This window comes from Pan paniscus, chromosome 4 (assembly GCF_029289425.2).
Source record: "Pan paniscus chromosome 4, NHGRI_mPanPan1-v2.0_pri, whole genome shotgun sequence".
Taxonomy (NCBI): Eukaryota; Metazoa; Chordata; class Mammalia; order Primates; family Hominidae; genus Pan; species Pan paniscus.
Genome location: NC_073253.2, coordinates 135807508 through 135828543, shown reverse-complemented (window position 1 = coordinate 135828543; position 21036 = coordinate 135807508). Strand labels below are relative to the sequence as shown.

General features: G+C 50.6%; 4 protein-coding genes across 8 annotated transcripts; 2 read left to right on the top strand and 2 right to left on the bottom strand.

Annotated features, from left to right (window-relative positions):
• Nucleotides 1-1906: 1906 nt before the first annotated feature.
• Nucleotides 1907-3837, bottom strand: SLC35A4 (solute carrier family 35 member A4). The gene has a single exon (XM_055113034.1). The coding sequence runs from the start codon at nucleotides 3835-3837 to the stop codon at nucleotides 2863-2865; it is 975 nt and encodes a 324-aa protein (XP_054969009.1). The 3' UTR covers nucleotides 1907-2862.
• Nucleotides 1907-6284, bottom strand: LOC100975969 (SLC35A4 upstream open reading frame protein). The gene is made up of 3 exons (XM_003829189.6): nucleotides 6151-6284; nucleotides 5036-5134; nucleotides 1907-4442 (listed from the first exon to the last, which is right to left on the bottom strand). The coding sequence occupies exons 1-3, from the start codon at nucleotides 6163-6165 to the stop codon at nucleotides 4245-4247; spliced, it is 312 nt and encodes a 103-aa protein (XP_003829237.2). The 5' UTR covers nucleotides 6166-6284; the 3' UTR covers nucleotides 1907-4244.
• Nucleotides 6285-6498: 214 nt separating this feature from the next.
• APBB3 (amyloid beta precursor protein binding family B member 3) lies at nucleotides 6499-12743 on the top strand. Of its 4 annotated transcripts, XM_003829185.7 has the most exons (13): nucleotides 6499-6812; nucleotides 7096-7259; nucleotides 7341-7417; nucleotides 8288-8348; nucleotides 8512-8658; nucleotides 8784-8911; nucleotides 9162-9167; nucleotides 9310-9424; nucleotides 9562-9646; nucleotides 9910-9993; nucleotides 10257-10372; nucleotides 10507-10698; nucleotides 12190-12743. In XM_003829185.7, the coding sequence occupies exons 1-13, from the start codon at nucleotides 6764-6766 to the stop codon at nucleotides 12424-12426; spliced, it is 1461 nt and encodes a 486-aa protein (XP_003829233.1). In that variant the 5' UTR covers nucleotides 6499-6763; the 3' UTR covers nucleotides 12427-12743. The 4 variants fall into 4 exon arrangements, with proteins under 4 accessions (XP_003829233.1, XP_003829234.1, XP_063460330.1 ...); XM_003829186.7 differs by lacking the exon at nucleotides 9162-9167; XM_063604260.1 differs by lacking the exon at nucleotides 10507-10698.
• A 155-nt stretch (nucleotides 12744-12898) lies between these two features.
• On the top strand, nucleotides 12899-20505 carry SRA1 (steroid receptor RNA activator 1). 2 transcript variants are annotated; one of them, XM_008954551.6, is made up of 5 exons: nucleotides 12899-13587; nucleotides 13743-13868; nucleotides 18825-19027; nucleotides 19840-19948; nucleotides 20098-20505. In XM_008954551.6, exons 1-5 carry the CDS (start codon nucleotides 13563-13565, stop codon nucleotides 20307-20309), a joined length of 675 nt encoding a protein of 224 aa, XP_008952799.5. In that variant the 5' UTR covers nucleotides 12899-13562; the 3' UTR covers nucleotides 20310-20505. The 2 variants fall into 2 exon arrangements, with proteins under 2 accessions (XP_008952799.5, XP_034816512.2); XM_034960621.3 differs by lacking the exon at nucleotides 18825-19027 and having other exon boundaries at nucleotides 12899-13868.
• Nucleotides 20506-21036: the final 531 nt, after the last annotated feature.

The following is a 21036-nucleotide window of genomic DNA, read 5'->3' as shown; positions in this document are numbered from 1 at the left end:
AAAAAGGCATATCTGACCCAGGCTGGAGTGGATCAGAGGAGATGGAATCTAAGTTGAGCCTCAAAGGACAGGCAGAAATCAGCCAGGGGAATTCACTGGACACTGAGCTTAACAAGGGCAGTTACTGCTCATCAGTAACTGATGGGGGGTGGGTGGAGTGGGGACATGTTCTCAGAGAAGACAAAACAGTATAAGCAAAAGTTCAGAGGGAAGCAATGGCAAAGTGGGTCTGGGAACTGCAAATTCTCCAATCTGGCTGGAGCTGAACAGGTGCGTAGTCAGAAGCAAGGCTAAAGAGACAAGTGTGTGCCACAGCTCTGGCTTTGGACTTTACCCCAAGGAGAGCTGCAAACCATTGAAAGGCATGTGCCATGTCAGCTCTGACCTTTACTAGCCATGAGAATTTGGGCAAGTTAGGTCACTTCTTTGATCCACTGTTGCCAAATCTGTAAGATGGCAATGCCACATATGGTTGTTATTGGATAAAATAATACACCTGAAGTATTTAGCACAGAGCCTGGCACACAGGTGGCACTCCAAAGAGTATGTGTTATCACTGAAGGCCTGCAAGGAGAGGCAGAGATGGCAGCAGGAACAGATGGTGCTGAGATTCCAGCTGGAGGCCCTTCAGGAAGAGCGGAACACAGCAGAGCAGGACCTGGTAGCCCTCTATGACCTGCATGTGCAGGCCACCCGAGCTCAGACACACCATGTGCTGCGCATCAGTGGGGATGGAGGGTAGGCCTTGAGCTGGCTCCAAGGCTGGCTGAGTGACAGGCATCTCTGAATCTGGGCACAGGTATTCTGAGCCTGGCAGGGCCAATGGGAGGAGCGGGCCATGACCACAGAGCATCATCACTGCAGCCTGCTGGCGGGCATCCTGGAAGAAACCATCAACCTGGCCACACAGAATCAGGAGCTCCAAGCTGAGAACCAGCAGCTTCAGCAGGGTGCAGACTAGGCTGGGGGTAGTCATGCTGGACCTGTCCTGGGGAGAAACCTTAACAGGAACCCTTTAGAGGAAGTTTCTTGTCTCCTCATTCTGGAGGGTCCTAGAAGGGAGAAAAAGGTGAGACAAAACCAAGCTGATCCTTATTATGGATAATTAATAACACAAACCATGTCTCATTGTTCCAGTCCTTACTAAGTGCCTAATATTATTTTATTTAGCCTCTCCAGCTACCACATATAGTAGGTACCATTTGATCCTTATTTCAGGGATAAAGCAACTAAAGCTAGGAGAGGTTAAATAACTGCCCAAGAACAGTCAGCTAAGTGGAAGATCCAGAATTCAAATTCAAGTCTGTCCATAGTTCTACACTGCACAGTAGTGGCTTACAAGCTTCTGTGTGCATCAGAACCACCTAGGGAGCTTAAGAGAAAGAAGAAAAAGATTCCCTAACACTACTCCCTAAGATTCTGCTTTAATAGGTCTGAGATAGGCCTAGGGCCCCCCCCACCCCCTTGGTTTTTTTTAGAAACTCACCACATATTCTATCATAGAATCAGGGCCTGACATTCCCCTGGCCATGATTTTAAGACAGATGACAGGCAGAAATTGTAAGGGAACCAGAGGAAATGAAAACCGAAACCACATCGGCTTTCTTAAGAGTTTTTTGGCCTACAGTCTAGTTTGTCCTGCTCGGCCCAGCACCTGCTGTTCCCAAGACTCCCTCCACATTCCCCTGGGCCCAAGTTTTGTGCTCCAGGGAAATTTCAAAAGCTCTGTGACAGGGAAATGTCTCAGTTCCATGGAACTCTCACAGGAAATAATGCCACTGGCAACAGCTTGGAGAAAACAATTTTTTCTTAGTCTAAAAGTTATCCCAGAATTAAGATACTCAGGACCCCAGAGGAACAAAATTGTTTGAGGGGAGTTGCACAGACAGAAGACACAAGACAATCATGGCTGTGGTTGTAGGAACCACCCTACAGCCTAGAAGACTTTATTAAGATCTTATTGCTTATGCAGTTAAAGAGACACTGATTGAGCTACAGGTTTCCTGTACCTGGTCTCAGGTCACTCTGTGCAGAGCTTCCCCAGGCTGTTGGGAGCTGGGAGACTGCTAGGCAGGGGCAGGCCCCAGAGTGGGAAGCATGGTACCTCCTAGGAGCCTCAGAGTGGGTAGCGGGCTTCAAGACAGCCCTCAGGGTGAACAGAGAGGTCAGGAGTGTTGGCTTAAGCCAGGGCCCAGGGGCTACATTCCCTGAGATGAGTCAAGCCCAGCCCTCTCTGGGGTTTCCAGAACAAAGGCTAGGTGTGGGGAGCAGCACTGTGGAGAGGGCAGGGAGCATGTCTCTAGGCATTGCTGGAACTGGAGGAGACTGTCAGAGTGGTTCGGGTAATGGTTGTATAATCTGCGGCAACTGGGCCTTCTTGCATGAAAGTGGAAGGGTGAGGATCCCTTATGGAAGAGTCATGCACCATGGCTGGGCTGGACTAGCCAGCTCCAGTGGCTCTGCTGGGTGACTAAAGTAGGCAAGGAAAGCCACTTGTTGCCCACACCCCACTTTCATCAACTCTGTTCATGCAGGACAAAGCAGGGAGCTGCCCAACAAGGATGGGGTTATTTCTCAGGCCTAGGTATTGATGTTACCTTAATTCTTTAGTCTGGAAGAACTTGGTTGGGGGTGGGGGATGGCAAGCATTTCCTTAACCAAACCCACACTTCACGTCTCCTAGGGGTACCCCTTCATCCACCGATCTCCAGAGAATAACCTGGCTGCCCTCACTTCTCCAGCTTTTCTCACAAGGCACTTGTTACAGGGCTGCTGATGGGAGAGGGAGGAAGGCCTGGGAGGGGGATCTGGTGGTGGCGCCCAATCTACAGGGTCCGGAATCAGGGTGGAAGTTGTCAGGGACTAGCGGCTGCCATAGTACAGGCGCATGGCCAGGCCAATGAGCAATGTGGCCAGGAAGAAGGCGGCTGTGAGCTGCAGCCGTAGCAGGACTGCTGAGAGCACGGCGTTGACCACCAGTGAGCAGGACACCACAAAGAGGCGTGTGATGCTGCTGCCATGCTTCATGACAGCGGACATGAGCAGTCCATTTAGTGCCTGGCTCAGCACCACGAGTGCTGCCCATCCTGAGAAACCTTCCAGGAGGCCTGGGCCGGAGCCGCCGCCAGCATGCAGACCTAGATTCAGAAGCACACCAAAAGTGTAGAGGAAGAGGTTCTGAAGTGCCAGGGGCAGCCGCTGTCGCTTCATGAGCAGCTCTGTGTACACTGAAGACAAGCCTGAGATGAGGCAGTACAGAATGAGGAGCAGCAGGCCTAGCGGAGTGATATGCAGGGGCATGGGGCTGGCAGCAGCTGCTGGAGGGGGACTGGGAAGGGTGTTCCCGGGAACTTGAAGGCCCCCTGCTGCATAGCAGGCCCCCGCAGCCATCAGCAGCAGCAGCGCTAACCCCTGACGCACAGAGAGGCGGTGCCGGAGGCAGAGGCAGTAGAGCACAGCCGTGCTTCCAATCTTGAGATTACTCAGCACCTGGTAGGTGCTGGGGTCCATGTAACGCTGAAGATAGATCACCAGGTTGTTGTTAGCGCCATAGAGCAGGGCTGATAGTGCGAAGGGAGCAGCCTGGCGCCAGGGTGGGGCCCCCTGGGGCCATGCTTGCCAGCCTACCAGAAGGGAGAAGGCGCATAACAGTAGCTTGGTCAGCTCAGTCAGCAGCACGGCTGAGGAGGGCCGGAAGGGCACTCGGCCGTCCACATGGCACAGTGCCAGCAATGGGGCATGGGCACCGTACATGGCAGTGGATAGGAGTAGCATCAGGGTCCAGCGGGCCTGCCTGGGACGGCCCAGGCCTGGCATACCCCCATCCTCTACACTCATACCCACACAAGACCCTGGGTGGCTAAGGGGCAGCAGGGATTGCAATTCGTTTGGGGAAAATCAAGTTATGGAGCCAGCTCCCAGGAAGGAGGAGCCGTGGAACATTGCCAGAGAGAATACTGAGGATCAGAGGCATCTACCAACTCCACAGTCAGGGCTTGAAGAGTAAGGGGCTGGTGGTCCTTGAAGCCACAGTCTTGGGGCGAGTCCCATGGAGTTAGGAAGGGGAAGAAGGAATCCAGGGTGCAGGCTGAGGAACTATTGTCCACAATCTGCAGGAAGGGAGGCAAGGATGAAGGTGGCAGGAAAGTTGGAGATAGCAAATGGATGACAGCTGGGGAATCCAGATAAAGTGTCTCCACCTGAAGGCTGAGCTGCTCATCCTGCCTCTTCCATGGCACCTAGAGCTAGTCGGGCCCCTTGCGTAGTGACTGCAAATAGTCCCTTAATGTCTTCTCCACGTTGGGCACAGCATATGCCTGAGCCGCATAGATGCCAGTGCAGGTGCCCACAGCAAAGCCCAATACTGCTGATGCCCTCAGTTTGGCCACCACATAGCCAGCCAGGAATCCCTTGAGGAACGGGGAGGACAACAGCGAGCCATCCTGCAGAGAAAAATGCAGAAGGAAACTTAGCTAGGCTCTTTCCTGACTGTCCAGGGGCTACTCAAGCTGGGATTAGAGCATTCCACCACCAGCTCCTCCTCACCCTGGACAACCGTGGTATTTTCTCCAGATTTTTCCCAAGGTTCTGGGGCCAGAAAAAGAACCAAGCAGTTCTGATCACACAATCTCAGAACCCTGGGGTCAGAAAGCTCCAACCATAGAACTCCACTGCCACACAAGGTCAGAGATGCCCCTAGCCCTGCCGGTTTCTCCAGCCTCATTTCCTAGCACGCTCCCCAACTACTGTAGCCAAATGGACCTCCTTTCACCCCTTATGTTTATAATGCTACTTCCTACCACAAGGCCTTTACATATGCTGTTCTGCCTGGAATGTTCTTTCCTCCCCTCTTCACCTACTTAACCACTACTTAAGATATTAGTTCATGTGCCATTCAGAAAAATTGTCCTTATGGTGACTGAGAATAGGCCCTCAATAATCACTTGCTGAAGAAATCTCTACCATCCATTTAACACTCTCAAGAGCATGTTGGGCAATAAAGCCTAAGGCAGGGGTGGGGTGGGACAGTCCTTACCTGGCCCACTCCACTGTTGACTTCGTCTTCTACACGCCGCTGCAGGCTTTCCAGCTGGTTCTTGAGAAATGCCAGGTCCTTAAGCTTAGGCAGAGAATCCTAGGACAAGCGAGAGGCTGGCTCCAGCAGTCTGACTAAGCCCCACCCCTTGCTCAATTCCATCAGAAGCTGGGAATTGGGAGGGGATGGGGTGAGCCAGAAAGACCTTTTCCTATAAAAGCTTCCTGAGATGGCAGTGGCAAAGGAAGAAAAGCATTGAAAAGCACAGAATTCAAATGAGGGCCAGGAAGGGACTGACAGATGGGATCTGAACCAGTAACTTACATCAACCTCGACAAGAATTTTATATAGCAAGCAGTATGTAGGAAAGGCAGGAGGGACAGCTAGGGACCTTTAATTAGGTCCATCAGGAAACCACTACTGACTCCATTATGAGCTCCTTGAAAGTCGTGACCAGTCTGTCTTGGCTACTGTGTTCTAGTGCCTGACATTTGGTAAATGTGTGGGTAATGCTGAGCTTCTAGACCAATGGTGAGTAATGGACCGAGGCAGTTTCCTGGACAATTTTATTGTCTTGGTTCCTGGATGGGGTTTACCTCTTTCTTCCCAAGGACATCCCAAACTGAATGTGAGTGACTGGATGTGAGTGAGAATGACAAAAAAGACTGTCGGCAAGTGTGTAAGTAAATGGACTGAGTGATTTTGATCGCATATAAGTAAGAAATTCAGAGTGTATGCAAGGGAGTGTTTGAATGAGGGTGGTGTGACTGTCCGTGTGATTGGAAACATCGTGTCACTGGGAAGAAAATTTCGGGAGCTAGGGAATAGGGTAAAGTGAGGAGTGTTTAAGGGTGAATGTTTTTGAGTCTGTGCTAGTAACTGGGGTTCGTGATGGTTCCCAGGAGGGGACATCTGGGGGATCCACGGCTCCTCCCGCCTCGCCGAATGCTCTCCCCACACCACTCCACACTGTTGAGGCAGTTGACAGGAGCCTCAGAAGAAACAAGGGACATCCTCACTCCTGAGCCACTCCAGAGTCGCTTCTCCCCGGAACTAAAAAGGTCAAGGAGAGTGAAGACCACGCCCGGCTGCAGATCACCCCCACGGCCACTCACCTTGTCATCCGCCATCTTCCCCGCCGAACTTGTTGCGCAGGCGCATCCCCGCCTCCCTCATGCCGACTGCCCCGGCCATCTTTACGGAGGGCGAAGGCACTTCCGGAGCATTTTTGGAAAGGGGGAGGTGCTTTCCTAGTGGCCAAGTACGCCTCTCCCAGATACTTCCATGTGACCCCCTCCCGTCGAGTCTCAGGCTGCGTGTGAGCGCACTTACGACCGGGGCGCGATGATCTCACTCGTGCGCGAGTGCGCGCGGCGCATGTTCGGCGTGTCGGTCTTCAGGCGCCTGATGAGTTCATAGTTGCGCGGTGGTGTCAGCGGTTTCGCTGGCGTTCGTGGGCCTCCCCCGGACCCACACACGGAAACACGCAACCATTCGGGGATCCAGACGCCCGTTTACACGCACCACCCCTGGGCGGGCTGTGCGGCTCAGGCCCTCCCCCGGGACCGGCCCGTGTCCCGCCCCGTGTCCCACCCCGTATTTGTGCGGCGCCAGCTGGCCCCGCAGCCTGCGGCGCAGAGAGGCTGGGCTTGCAGGCGCAGTAGCTCCAGAGGTCGCGCTGGGCTGAGAGTGCGGGCCGGCAGAGGCTGGCGGGGAGCAGCCGGGGTTATGCTGGGCAAGGATTACATGCTGGCTATCATTCTGGTCAACTGCGATGGTGTGCACGGAGGGGCCCGGTGGGAAGACCAGGAGCTGAGGGAGGACGAGGGAATCCGAAAGGCTACTCTGGGGCTCAAAGACAGGGTGGGGGATACCTCTCTGTGTAGGGACCAGGGGGCGAATGAACCTGATCTTTACATGTGATGTCTTCAAGATTGAGGAGCTTGGATCTTCAGCCTAAGAACTGACCCATTTTGGGGATGGAGAGGGGATTATGACAGCATGTTATTCTGAACTCACAAATCATATGCTCCCTCCTCTCTAATCCGGTGTTCCTGTAGATGACTTGTGGGAGGACCACAGTCTGGAGGGGGAGGCTGGCCTGCCTCCTGGCTGGAGGAAGATCCACGATGCTGCAGGTACTTACTACTGGCATGTACCCAGCGGTAGCACCCAGTGGCAGCGCCCAACCTGGGAACTAGGAGATGCAGAGGACCCAGGCACGGTAGGTGGAGTGTGAGGAGGAGGTCTGAGCCCGTGTGTGGACCTAGGTCTGCTGTTAAACTGACTAACTCCCACTCTACAGGGAACGGAGGGGATCTGGGGACTGCGGCCCCCCAAAGGGAGATCCTTCTCCAGCCTGGAGAGTTCACTGGACCGGAGGTAACGGGTGGCCCAGGCAAAATGAAAGGCTTGGGGTTCCATGGTGTTCAAAAACGCAGCTGGACCCATGGTCTGCTTTCCAGCCCAGGTTCTGGATTCTGTCACATGTTTTGGGTTCTGTTACGTTCTTGGCTCTGTCCCAGGTTCTTAACTGTCAGTATTTTGAGTTTTATCCCTTGTTCTAAGCTCTTGTTTGTAGCTACATGTTTTTCATATTCTTGGTCCTAACCTATCATGTTCTAGACCTTGGCCATTAAGTCCTCTGTTCTAGGGTCTCTTGTCCCACTTTGGGGTTTTGGTCCACATATTGGACCCTGTTCTATTTTGTGACTTTTATTTTTTATTTTTTGAGATGGAGTCTCACTCTGTCATCCAGGCTGGAGTGCAGTGGCACGATCTTGGCTCACTGCAACCTCCGCCTCCCAGGTTCAAGTCATTCTCTTGCCTCAGCCTCCTGAGTAGCTGAAACTACAGGCACACGCCACCATGCCCAGCTAATGTTTGTATTTTTAGTAGAGATGGGGTTTCACCATGTTGGCCAGGATGGTCTCGATATCCTGACCTCGTGATCCACCCGTCTCAGCCTCCCAAAGTGTTGGGATTACAGGCGTGAGCCACCACTGCACCTAGCCTTGTGACTTTTATTCTGTGTCCTGTGTCTGGGTCCTGTGTCCTGAATTTTCCCTCAAATTCTAAGTCACACTTTATGTTACGTTAATATGTCCTGGGCTCTACCCTGCTCTGGTTTTATATTTCTGGTGCTATATTCTGGGTCTTGCCCCTCATCCCGTGCTTATCAAGTTGTCTAGGCCTCACCAGTGTCCCTACTGTAGGAAATGTGGTCCTCTTAACAGCTCTGCTCTGTTTCAGTAACTCTCTGTCCTGGTATGGTGAGGAATCCTACATCCAGAGCATGGAGCCAGGGGCTAAGGTAGTGACTTGGGCCTGAGGGCATTGGGAGGTCCCAAGGGAAAGACAAGGGTGGGATTGGACTGAACAGAGGTGATCAAGGGTGAAGACAGGGAGTATGTATTGTGGCACCTGCCACCCTACTCCATCCTTATTAATTCCTGTCCCTTCCCCCAACCTGTCAGTGCTTTGCAGTCCGCTCTCTGGGCTGGGTAGAAGTACCTGAAGAGGACCTGGCACCGGGGAAGAGCAGTATTGCAGTCAATAACTGTATCCAGCAGCTGGCCCAGACCCGCAGCCGGAGCCAGCCTCCAGATGGTGCCTGGGGTGAGGTGAGTTGGCTGGGCCCTTCAATGGTTTGGGCCCAGGGTCCAGCAGAGGTAGCTGTCCCTGAATTGCCTATTTCTCATGGCAATGACCTTTATCTGAGCTCTGGGCTGACCTCTGTCCTTGGCAGGGCCAGAATATGCTGATGATCCTGAAGAAGGATGCCATGAGCCTAGTGAATCCCGTGGACCACAGTCTGATCCACTGCCAGCCTCTGGTGCACATCCGTGTGTGGGGCGTGGGGAGCTCCAAGGGCCGGTGAGGATGCCTACATCCCCCAAGCAAGAGCTACTTCTCCCTCCCGGCTGCAGGCTGTGATCCCCACTGATGCTGATCCCCAGTACTTGAACCCCTGGACACAGATCCTCTGATGTGGACCCAGGACTGCTTCCCCTGCCTGGTCCAGCCCTGGTTGGGGAGGGTGGGCCCAGCTCAGCAGGGACAGTTTGGGGAGAGTCCGAGAGGCTGGGCTGATTCCCTTCTGTGCTCCCACATGCTTCCGGAACAGTGACAGGTGAGTGAAAACCAGGTATCCTGAGCCCCATCCCTGATGTCCCTACTCCATCCCTGCTATATCCCTAGCCTGACTTTCCAGCCTCCTGCAGGCTCCTGCCTCTAACCAGCCTCTACCCCAGCCCCATCTCTGCCCCTGCTAGGGACTTCGCTTTTGTGGCAAGTGACAAAGATAGCTGTATGCTCAAGTGCCATGTGTTTCGCTGTGATGTCCCTGCCAAGGCCATTGCCAGTGCCCTACATGGGCTTTGTGCCCAGGTAAGTGTCAGGGGTGGGGCAGGGAATGTGGGTAAGGGGTTGGGTCTGAAGCTTCCAAGGTAGTTGGGGTGGTATTGGCCCTTTTACCCTAATTCCCCTCTCTCCCTGTGGCTCATGCTGGCTTCATTGTGTTTTAGATCTTGTCAGAGCGAGTAGGGGTCAGTGGTGATGCCTCTTGCTGCTCCCCAGACCCCATCTCTCCTGAAGACCTGCCACGGCAAGGTATGGGGAGGGGAGACCTGCATTGCTGCATTGGGGTGCTTTGGTGCTGCTTTGTGGGGGGGCGATTTCTGGTTATTTAATACTTCTGTGGATAAATTTCTGAGATGTCTGGTCTCAGGGATCCCAAGCCACTAGTTGGAGGAGCATCTATGAGCCTTTTCTTCTACCAGCACCAGCTCTGACCTGAGTCCTGGCCCAATCAGAAGGGTGGGGAAAAGGGTAATTGAAAGAGCTTCCAGGCCAACTTGGTGTGTATATTTCAGTGGAGCTGCTGGATGCGGTAAGCCAAGCTGCTCAGAAGTACGAGGCACTGTATATGGGGACACTGCCAGTCACCAAAGCCATGGGTGAGAACTGAGGGGGCTGCATGTGGTAGGCTGTGTGAGGCAAGGGGAAGGTGAGTGAGGTGGGGCCTGTTATCATTTCTCAAGAGTCCTCCCATGGCCTTGTTATGGCCTGGGGTCTACCAGCCTTCCAAAATCAGAATTCTAAGGCTTGCCCCAGCTATCCTATTCCCTATCTCTGAATCCCAAATCAGTGAGAGGGGGCTAGACACTCCCTGCAGACTCTTTCTTTTACACTGGGAGACACGCTGGGTATGTTCCCCCAGGCATGGATGTGCTGAACGAGGCCATTGGTACCCTCACCGCCAGGGGGGACCGGAATGCCTGGGTCCCCACCATGCTCAGTGTGTCTGACTCTCTCATGACTGCACACCCCATTCAGGTACCAGAAGAGGGTGAAGTTGGGGGCTTTGGAGGGGTGAGCAGGGATGCTGAGGGGTCACTGCTTGCTGTCGGAAAAGTTAAGTGGGTCTGGCCCGTGCTTGGCCCTCTAGTGACTAGGCCTGGTGTGGGCAGGCAGAGGCCAGTACAGAGGAGGAGCCATTGTGGCAGTGCCCTGTGCGCCTTGTGACATTTATTGGTGTTGGCCGCGACCCACACACCTTTGGCCTCATCGCTGACCTGGGCCGTCAGAGCTTCCAGTGCGCAGCCTTCTGGTGCCAGCCCCATGCAGGGGGACTCTCTGAAGCTGTGCAGGCTGCCTGTATGGTGAGTCATGGGTGGGAATGGGTGGGTGGGATTGCCCTGCAGCTGCTCTCCACTGTTTACTGGGGCTCCGGGTCGGCAGCCTCTTCAGAGATCACAAACCTGGGCTGATTTTGGTTCATTAATGTTTTGGCCCTCATGTTGTTTTTAGTAAGTTTTAATTAGTTGCCAATATTTAAAGGCCAGGACATTTCACATAATAATCGCTATTCTTGTTTTTCTTAAAATATCAAGAGCTCTGGCACTCAGTTCACACGTGTAAGTGTCAGCATGCAGCCAGAGTTGTGCAGAAGCTGTGCCCTAAAGAGTTGGCATTGTTCCTGTTTGTCTCATTTAGGTTTATTTCCTGGCATCTGTGGGCATTTGAGTGTGGGTTGCTTATACTTCGTTAGTTCAGTTTGCTCATTCATTCAACAAATATGGGTGTCTACAGGGTCCCAGGCACCATAGCTGACTCTGAGAATTTAGTGCTGTAGAGGGCACAGCCCTTGCCTTCACAAAACACTTAGGATAGAGCCAAGATAGACCAGAAATAAGTTGTACACCACTGGTTGATGGAAGAGGTGGCCCCTTTAGGGGTCAGGAAGGCTACCTGTAAGAGGTGATAGAAATCCGACAGTCCAAGAGGGAAGTTAGCCAGGTGAAGGGGAGTGGGGCAGGTGTACCAAGCACAGGGAACCTTAGCTATGAAGGTGAGAGATATTAGTGGATGAGAGTATCTGAAAGAATCTAGTGTATCTGGCATGCAAGGGGGATGTAGTGAGAGATGAGATCAGAGAGAATGACAGAAGCCAGGTTTGGGGGACCTCATAGGTCAGGGTGATGAGTTTATCTGGAGGCACTAGGAAGCACTGAAGCCCGAGAGTGAAGTCAGGGTTATGGATTAGGATGACCACTTAAGCTATAGTATGGGTAAAAGATTTGGAGGACGTAATAGGAGGTAGGAAGGCCAATTAGGACACCTTTGAGCTGTTCAGATGAGATGACTGGGAGAAGTTGCATTGGGGCTGGAGTTTGAGTTGTACACCTTTACCCTTGACTAGGGAATCTGCTTTGCCAGGGACTAGTCCCCACCAGTGAGAGATGGAAAAGAGGCAACATAGTGGTACATGTAATTAAGAGTTTAGGCTCTGCAATCAGAGAGAACTAGGTTTGAATGCCATTTCTGCCTTTCTCTGGCTGTGTGACCTTGGGCAAGTCATATACTCTCTGAATCTCAATTTCCTCATTTGCAAAACAGGGATAATAACCCCTCATAAATAACTGAATTATACAAAGCACTTAGCAGTGTCCAGCCCGCCCTCCTTAAGTGTCTGATACACGTTTTATGATTTTGTTATTGAGCTACCTGGGAATGCTCTAGAAACTCCACATGTGGCTGACTACCAACCTTGTTATCAGACAGAAGCTTTGGCCAGTTCCCTGTCCTGCAGAAGCTTTCAGGGAGTCTAGAGGCATAAAGTAGCTGGATCCTCACATTCCCCTTCTCCCTAGGTTCAGTACCAGAAGTGTCTTGTGGCCTCTGCAGCTCGAGGCAAGGCCTGGGGTGCCCAGGCCCGTGCCCGCCTGCGGCTCAAGCGGACCAGCTCCATGGATTCCCCAGGAGGTCCCCTGCCCCTCCCCCTGCTCAAAGGAGGGGTTGGCGGTGCAGGGGCAACCCCTCGAAAGCGGGGTGTCTTCTCTTTTCTTGATGCCTTCCGGCTGAAACCCTCTCTGCTCCATATGCCCTAAACTTATCTGGGAAGGCTGGGGAAGTAGGCTCTGGGTCCATGCCTAACTCTGTACCGTTTTATTCCTCAAGGCCTATAGCCTGTCACTCCTTGAAGCCTTCTCTGCCTGTCCCTCCGATCCTTGTCCACCGTCTATTTATTGCCCAATTTATTGTTTATACGGATGACTGGGAGGCACTGCACCACAACGTAGGACCCTGGCTCCCCTTTCCTTGGGTCCTTGTGTTCCTTGCCCCTGTCCAACCCTGGACAGTTGGCTCTACCTCAGTAACACTTTATAGCAAAATCAGTGCAAATAAAAATCCCTCAGTGACCTCACTGGATGTGAGTATATTGGGCCTGGGACAGGGCTGGGGGCTAACAGCCTGTGTGAGATGAGTGTCTTTGTGTCTGTGCTTGATGTTGGTGGCTCTCTGTAGTCACATTACAGCATGGGTGTGATGGAGATCTGACTTCATTCATTCAACAAACATATTTTCTAAGGAGTTCCCTGTGCCAGGCACTAAGCTGGGCACTGGGAATGTAATAAAATAGTCAAGGTCCCACCTTCTAAGACTGTCCGACAGGGAAACGAACAAGAGTCAAATAAGGCAGAAGATGTGATGTAATACACCTACGAAATCTCAGAGGGTTGTATGGTCGTGGGAGCTCAAGTGAGACACTTAACCTGGCCTGAGACATTCCAGAAGGCCTCCCGAAGAACTGACATCTGAACTGAGAACTGAAGGAAGATGAGTACTAGTGAGGCTACTGGACGTGAATGTGGAGATTGTGCAGGGCAATGCAAGAGGAGGCTGTAGAAGTCAACCTGGCTAGATCACAGCGGGGCGTATGTGGGGCAGGAGCTTCTTTGTTTGAACTTGCTCCTGAGAGGATGAGGCCTCCTAGAGCGCTGGCTCCTGGACAGCAACCTCCTTTGGTGCCTTGTGACCAGGGCCCTGATGGTTCATTAGATGGAGCCTTCGAGTCTTAGGGAGTTGCCGCAGGGTCCCCACAGCGGCTCCCGACGGTTGTGAACCAGCATCCATCCTCCACGGCTTCCGGCAACCCACCTGGCCCTGGACGTGTCTCAACTGGCCCGCGCGAGGGACCGCCCCGGAAGTGACGCGCTGCCCCGCTGGCCAAGCGGAAGTGGAGATGGCGGAGCTGTACGTGAAGCCGGGTGAGCGCAGCCGGCGGGCTAGGGCACTAGGTCGTCGCCCCGGCCTAGGCTGGGGGCGGTTGCGGCGTGGAGTATGGACCCTCTGTCTCCCCCAGCCCCAGTATAAGCTAACAGTGGAGTTCCGGGCTCGCTTCACACATCCCTCGCCTCCGCAGGCAACAAGGAGCGCGGCTGGAACGACCCGCCGCAGTTCTCATACGGGCTGCAGACCCAGGCCGGCGGACCCAGGCGCTCGCTGCTTACCAAGAGGGTCGCCGCACCCCAGGATGGATCCCCCAGAGGTGCGTGGGGCCCCTGTGCTCGGAGACAGACGGAGAATGGGGGGGTTTAAGGCATAAGCCTGTTTGGAAGGCTTTTTTCTCTCCCCGAGGGCTCCTTAAGGAGAGAGGTTTTGGGGCTCCAGTAAGGGTCTCAGGGCAGGTGCTTTTCCGAGCCCCTTCTCTGCTGCTCAGGTTAATAAATGGTGTATTGATTTAAAGAGACTATTTTTTCATCCTAGATGATCTTATCCAGACCTGTGGCTTTTAATATAGTTTTAATCCTCAAGTTATTTTTCTTTGTTAACCTATACCTCTTGCCAGAACCGTATAGTGGCATATTCATTTGTCCATTCTGTCTTCACTTAGGTATATGATAATCGTCAGACTTCACAGTTTTTCATTCATTTAATCACTATTATTTACTGAGCACTTACTATAAGTCAGGCACTGTTTGAGGGCGAACTAGACAGCAGTGAGAAAGAAAAAAGATCTCTGCTTTCAGGAAGTCCACGTTGCAGCACTGGAGATGGGCTGAAAGATGAAATAGTGGTGAGGGTGCTACAGAAAATAAGCGGTGATGTAATATGACTGGGTAACGAGGTGTCTGAGGGGCTGACATTTAAGCCACACAAAGATCATGTACAAAAGCATTCCAAGCAAAAGAAAGAGCTGCAAAAGGAATAAGTTTGGCCAATTCAGAGACTGATGAAATATAGAGTGGCTGGCTACAGCATAGTGGGCTTTGTAAAGCAGGATGAGGAATTTGTATTTTAATCTACATAAAGTTAGAAGCCATTGAAAAGTTTAAAGTAGAGGAGAGCCACCTTTTCCCCCGAGAATTTTCCAAGCCATTAAATGGGCTGTGCCGCGGCACCCATAAAGGGGCTCAGGTTTGGTTCTTTCAGTGGCACTCCATTCTCCACACCCTTTTTGCTGTAGAAGAATGATACAAGGCTTGGTTTCTTAAACTCAGCAGTATTGATAGGTTGTGGCCAGATAATTCTTTGTGAGGGACTTTCCTGTGTCTTATGTTTATCAGCAACTCTGACTTCTACCCAAAAGATGTCAGTAGCATCCACCCAGTTGTGATAGCCAAAAGTGTTTCCAGACATTTGCCCTGTGGGCACTATCTTCCTAGCTTGAGAACCAGGGACTGATTTACATTTTGGAAAGATCACTGTGTCTGCTGTGTGAAAACAAGATTTTAGGGAAGTGGAAAGACAAATTACAGCTATTATGGTAATATAGGCAAGATTTAATGATTTGTATAAGGGTGGGAGTCAGGGTGGTAGGAGTTGGATGGATATGAGATGGAGAAGGTCAGTAGGAATGAGTAGATTAGGAAGAATCCATATAACTAAATTTTTTTGCTTGATATAGGAAGACTGGGGATAGTGGTTTTGGGGAGGGGGAGTTTTTTTGGGGGGCCATGTGAAGTTTAGGCTGTTACTTTTGGGGAATGTTCTAGGCCAGAATTAGAGAAATAAGTCACCATTACAAGGATGGTATTTGATGTCATGGGCTTGAATACAGCCAGGGACAGAGCCGTAGGGCACTCTAGCATTTCAAGGTTGAGAAGGAATCAGCAAAGGAGATTGGGAAATGGCCAAAGAAGAAAATAGGAGAGGCCAGGCGCAGTGAGTCACGGCTGTAATCCCAGCACATGGGGAGGCCAAGGTGGGCAGATCACCTGAGATCAGAAGTTCAAGACCAGCCTGGCCAACATGGCGAAACGCTGTCTCTACTAAAAATACAAAAATTAGCTGGGCCTGTAATACCAGCTACTTGGGAGGGTGAGACAGGAGAATCGCTTGAACCTGGGAGGCGGAGGTTGCAGTGAGCCGACATCGCACCACTGCACTCCAGCCTGGGCGACAGAGTGAGATTCTGTGACAAAACCAAAATAAAAAAAGAAAATAGGAGAGCGTAAAGACATGAATCAATAATGATGAATGCTGCTGAGACATCAAGATAGAGACAAGGGGCCAGGCGCAGTGGCTCACGCCTGTAATTCCAGCACTTCCGAGGCCAAGGCGGGTGGATCACGAGGTCAGGAGTTCAAGACCAGCCTGGCCAACGTGGTAAAACCCCGTCTCTACTAAAAATACAAAAAATAGCCAGGTGTAGTGGCGGGCACCTGAAATCCCAGCTACTTGGGAGGCTGAGGCAGGAGAATCATTTGAACCTGGGAGGTGGAGCCTGCAGTGAGCCGAGATCGCACCATTGCACTCCAGCCTGGGACTCCATCTCAATAAAAAAAAAAGAGCGACAAGGAACCAGTAGATTTGACAAGCATAGCAGTCACTCGTGATCATAACAAGAGCAAGTCTCTGCAGTAATGAGAACAGAAACAGCTGGAATGGGCTGAGGAGAGAATGTGAAAAGTAGAGAGGGTGACTATAAAGAGCTCACTCAAATGCTGCTGCAGAGATAAGAAATGGGACAGTATCTGAAAATGGAACATGAAGTAAGGGAGTGTTTTGATAGTAATATACTAGAGCATGTTTGTACACTAACGGGATGATTGAGTAGAGAGGGGGAACTGATGATGCAAGAGAAGATAGTTACAGTAGGGAAGTCTAGAGAAGACAAGAGAGGCTAGGATGCAGAGTACAGCTGGTAAGATGGCTTTTGATAGGAGCAGGAACCTTTTCATCTATTACAAGAGGAAGAAAAGTGGCCACAGATGCAGGTGGGTTAGGAGGAATGGTGGTGGGAAGATGAGAGAGTTCTGTTTAATGACCTCTACTTTTCAATGAAACATTAGGCAGTGTCAGAAGAAGATAGCAAGGAAAGGAAGAGAAGTTCTGAAGAGTGGGAAAAATGAGCCAAAATGTCCAGGCAGTGTTTGGTACCTTTTAAAATCTGTGGCCATGAATTTAAACTATCAGCATGGCTCTGTTTTCCCTCCCAAGTGCAAGCAAGTTGGGTTTAACCAGGAAAGTGGGACAATGGGAGGAGATAAAGGAGGTAAAAATATTTATAAGGGGGTGATGTTAATGTACATTGAAATCAAAGTAGCTGAGCTGGAAGGGGTAAGGGGGTGATCAGATTTTGGAGGTGATAGTGTGAACAAGGCAGGGGGATGAGAGGCTGATGTAGGGTGGGAAAAAATGATCACTGGAGGTGAAGAGGTCAACTGAAACACCAAATTATTAGATGAATTAATCATCCTTGTGGATGTTGGTACCTAAAAGTAAACTTTGGACTTTTGTTTTCCAGTCTTCTTTCTGTTAGTGGTTCCCATTACTAAAGTCAGAAACTACGAGTCACCTTGACTTCTCTCTTCCTCACTCCCAATCCACTCCTGTTGCTACTTCCTCCTAAGTAAATCTCAGACTACTCCATTCCCCTCGTCTACTCTTTTACCCTAGTCCATGCCAGCATTATCTCTTTCCTGAACTACTCAACCTCTCAACTGGTGTTCCTGCCACCACTGTTGACCTGTTTTCATCAGTTTTTCACAGAGCATACATGTTTAAAAATATGTCTGGTCACATCACCCCTTGCTTTTACAAACCTGCAGTGGCTTCCCAGTACCATTGACTCAAGACCAAACTCTTCCAAAGCCCCGCAGGGTCTGGACCCTCTGCTTACCTCTCTAATGATAGCTCATACTACTTTCTTCAGTGGTAATAATTTTTAGCCATACAGGCCTCATTACTGTCTCTTGAACAAATCGAAAGTTTTCCTGCTTCTTGGGCGCTGCTCTAACCTCGACCTAGTACATGTTCCTTCAACTCTTCATAGCTGCATCTATCTCATCCATTAGTTCTCAATTTAATAAAAACAGCTCAGTTTGTACTTTTTGCTACATACTAGTCTAGCAGCAGTCTTTTTTTTTTTTTTTTTTTAAGAGGGTCTTAGTATGCTGCTCAGGCTGCTCTCAAACTCCTGGGCTCAAGCGATCCTCCTGCCTCTGCCTCCCAGTGTGCTGGGATTAGAGGCATGTGTCACCACACTCAGCCTGTACCTGTATTCCTAATCTTCATTGCAACCTTGTGAAATAAGTGGCATTATATTCATCCCCATTTTACAGAAGAGGAACCTAAGCTCTAGTTGAAAGTAACTTGCTGAAAGTCACATAGCAAGTGAGCTCAGATAAACTTAAATGTACCTCAGAAGGCCTTCCTTGAACACTTAGTCTAGATAGGTTCTCCCATTTCTCTTTATTGCATAAACCATTTTATTTCTTGGTAGCATGTAACATAATTTAGTAATTTTGTGTTTTTTTCCCTGCCTCTAGAATTAAGCTCTCTGAGGTCAGGAACTTAATCTGTCTGGTTTACTTCCTCCTGAGTAGCCAGGACTATAGGTGTGTGCCACCACACTTGACTAACTTTTAAATTTTTTTTATAGAGATGAGGTCTCACTATATTGCCCAGGCTGGTTTTGAACTCCTGAGCTCAGGTGATCTTCCTACCTTGGCCTCTCAGAGTGTTAGTATTACAGGCATAAGCCACTGTGCCCAGGCCTGGTTTACTTTTCTTTCTTTTTTTTTTTTTTTTGAGACAGAGTTTCACTCTTGTTGCCCAGGCTGGAGTGCAATGGCACCATCTCAGCTCACCACAACCTCTGCCTCCCGGGTTCAAGCGATTCTCCTGCCTCAGCCTCCTGAGTAGCTGGGATTACAGGCATGTGCCACCATGCCCAGCTAATTTTTGTATTTTTAGTAGAGACGGGGTTTTGCCATGTTGGCCAGGCTGGTCTTGAACTCCTGACCTCAGGTGATCTGCCCGCCTCAGCCTCCCAAAGTGCTGGGATTACAGGCGTGAGCCATCACACCCGGCCACCTGGTTTACTTTTCTAATCTTTAGTGCCTAGCATATTGTCTGGCGTAGAGTGGGGACTTCATAAATGCATATTTTTGAATGAATAAGTTGTCTCAGAGAGTAGCCCTTCTTAGAAGGGGTGAATTTAGAGTTAAGCTTCTTACCCATTTAAGCCATGTTGCTTGATCCTGCTGTACCTTTTCAGTCCCCGCATCAGAGACTTCTCCTGGGCCTCCCCCAATGGGGCCTCCACCTCCTTCAAGTAAGGCTCCCAGGTCCCCACCTGTGGGGAGTGGTCCTGCCTCTGGCGTGGAGCCCACAAGTTTCCCAGTCGAGTCTGAGGCTGTGATGGAGGATGTGCTGAGACCTTTGGAACAGGCATTGGAAGACTGCCGTGGCCACACAAGGGTAAGCCCTGGCACATCAGAGGTTAGAGAGGGCTCCCATCCACAGCCAAATGCAGGAATGGTTCCCAGAGATAGACCCTCTGACCCAATGGACAGGTTCTTAATCCTTTGAGAGTTATGGACTCCTTCAGAATCTGCTAAGGCCTTTCCAAAGAAATGAACACAGGATTTCAGGAGCATTAACAAGACTTTTGAAGACCAATCAGTAGAAGATGCTGTGGGAACAAGAGTTGAATTCAGCTCCTATTAGTGAACAACCTGATTTTCTGTACCTCCATGCCATTCAGAGCAGAAGCTGCTGATTTTATTCTCAGGAAATTTATATTGTGCCCAGTTAGGGAGAAAGAAACCTCTTCTAGCTATAGTGTTTTCTTAGTTCTTGGAAAAAGAGATCTGAAGAATGTCTTAAAAGAAAGGGAAAGTAGCATGGTCATTTCACCTCTTTGGCGCTTAGTTTTCTTTTTGTGAAGTAACGCTACAGGATGAGCTTCTGAGAGTCTGAGAAGCCCCTGAAATTTTAAAATTCTAGTCGTAGTAGGAGGTGGGTTAGGAAGACTGGTGGTGGGAAGATGAGAGAATTCCTGTTTAATGACCTCTACTTTTCAATGAAATATCAGGCAGTGTCAGAAGAAGACAGCAGGGAAAGGAAGGTTTCATCAGTTTCTCAGTGGGGCCTCTAATCTTTGGGTAAAGGACCAGAACTCTAAAGTGTGGGCCAGAGAAAGCAGGTGCTTCCTATGTGGTGCTGTCTTCCCCTCTCCTCCCCTCATTGGGCTGGCAGCACTGAATCGGAGGGGGGCTTCTGTCTCTTAGAAGCAGGTATGTGATGACATCAGCCGACGCCTGGCACTGCTGCAGGAACAGTGGGCTGGAGGAAAGTTGTCAATACCTGTAAAGAAAAGAATGGCTCTACTGGTGCAAGGTATGGGTGGGTTCTTTGGTATAGCCTAAATCCCTTTCCTGCTGTGGTTGGCTATGCTGGAGCAGGTGCTGAGATTTTGATTGACTGGGAGGGGAGGCATGGAAGCTCTTGTACCACAGGCTGCTTGCTCAACCCCCGTCTCTCTTCAGAGCTTTCAAGCCACCGGTGGGACGCAGCAGATGACATCCATCGCTCCCTCATGGTTGACCATGTGACTGAGGTCAGTCAGTGGATGGTAGGAGTTAAAAGATTAATTGCAGAAAAGAGGAGTCTGTTTTCAGAGGAGGCAGCCAATGAAGAGAAATCTGCAGCCACAGCTGAGAAGAACCATACCATACCAGGCTTCCAGCAGGCTCCATAATCCTCGGTTCCCCAGACTCACCGGACACCATCTCCTATGCCTTGGAGACCTTCTCTCACTTGGCTCCCTTCTTACCACCACCAAGACTGTCCCACTGGGCCTGACCCACCTATGAGGGAAGAAGTCCCACCTGGGCCAGAGGGAGTTCATGTGTTACTCATAACCTGCATTTCAATAAAAACATCTCTGCAGTGGGCCTTGGGTAGGAGAGATGAACCCTTCCGGTGCCAAGCTAGTCCCCTCTGGTGTCCTCGACTGCCCTGCTCCCTGTGTATCTGCAAACCTCTGTTCTCCCTTCTCCATTCATCAGGAAGGGATCTGCTGGGTATAGTCAGACTACTGCCTACCACTTTTTCCCAAATTAGACTGAAAGCACATCCTGTGCTGGGCGGAGCAGCTGTGTTTGGATGGTTTCATTTCAGCATGAGAACAGACTCAAATAGAACGGGGAGACTTTTCCCTCAACAAAAGGAAAGACAGTCCTATTTGCACTGTGTCACCCTTGAGATACCACTGTTGCAGAGATTAGAACCACATTGAGTGGGGTTTTCTGTGTAAATCGAAGGAGAAAAAGACCAGATTACTGAGATTGGGGATTGTAACTCTGACTTGCCAAACAAGCTGCTGCCTCATTTTGGGTTTCAGTGTGAACTCTAAGGTCTCTTGTAACCCTTTGAGAGAGGTACTTGGTGGACTATCATGCTGTGAGAAGGGTACAAGGTTTTTG

Excerpts from the sequence above, each read along its gene's own strand:
- SLC35A4 (XM_055113034.1), bottom strand. The coding sequence starts at position 3,837 with ATGAGTGTAGAGGATGGGGGTATGCCAGGCCTGGGCCGTCCCAGGCAG.
- LOC100975969 (XM_003829189.6), bottom strand. Across the intron at positions 4,443-5,035 it reads TCAACAGTGGAGTGGGCCAG|GATGGCTCGCTGTTGTCCTC; the intron begins GTAAGGACTGTC and ends TTTTCTCTGCAG.
- APBB3 (XM_003829185.7), top strand. The coding sequence starts at position 6,764 with ATGCTGGGCAAGGATTACATGCTGGCTATCATTCTGGTCAACTGCGAT. Across the intron at positions 9,994-10,256 it reads GCCAGTCACCAAAGCCATGG|GCATGGATGTGCTGAACGAG; the intron begins GTGAGAACTGAG and ends ATGTTCCCCCAG. Across the intron at positions 10,699-12,189 it reads CTGTGCAGGCTGCCTGTATG|GTTCAGTACCAGAAGTGTCT; the intron begins GTGAGTCATGGG and ends CCTTCTCCCTAG.
- SRA1 (XM_008954551.6), top strand. The coding sequence starts at position 13,563 with ATGGCGGAGCTGTACGTGAAGCCGG. Across the intron at positions 19,028-19,839 it reads ACTGCCGTGGCCACACAAGG|AAGCAGGTATGTGATGACAT; the intron begins GTAAGCCCTGGC and ends TCTGTCTCTTAG. Across the intron at positions 19,949-20,097 it reads AATGGCTCTACTGGTGCAAG|AGCTTTCAAGCCACCGGTGG; the intron begins GTATGGGTGGGT and ends GTCTCTCTTCAG.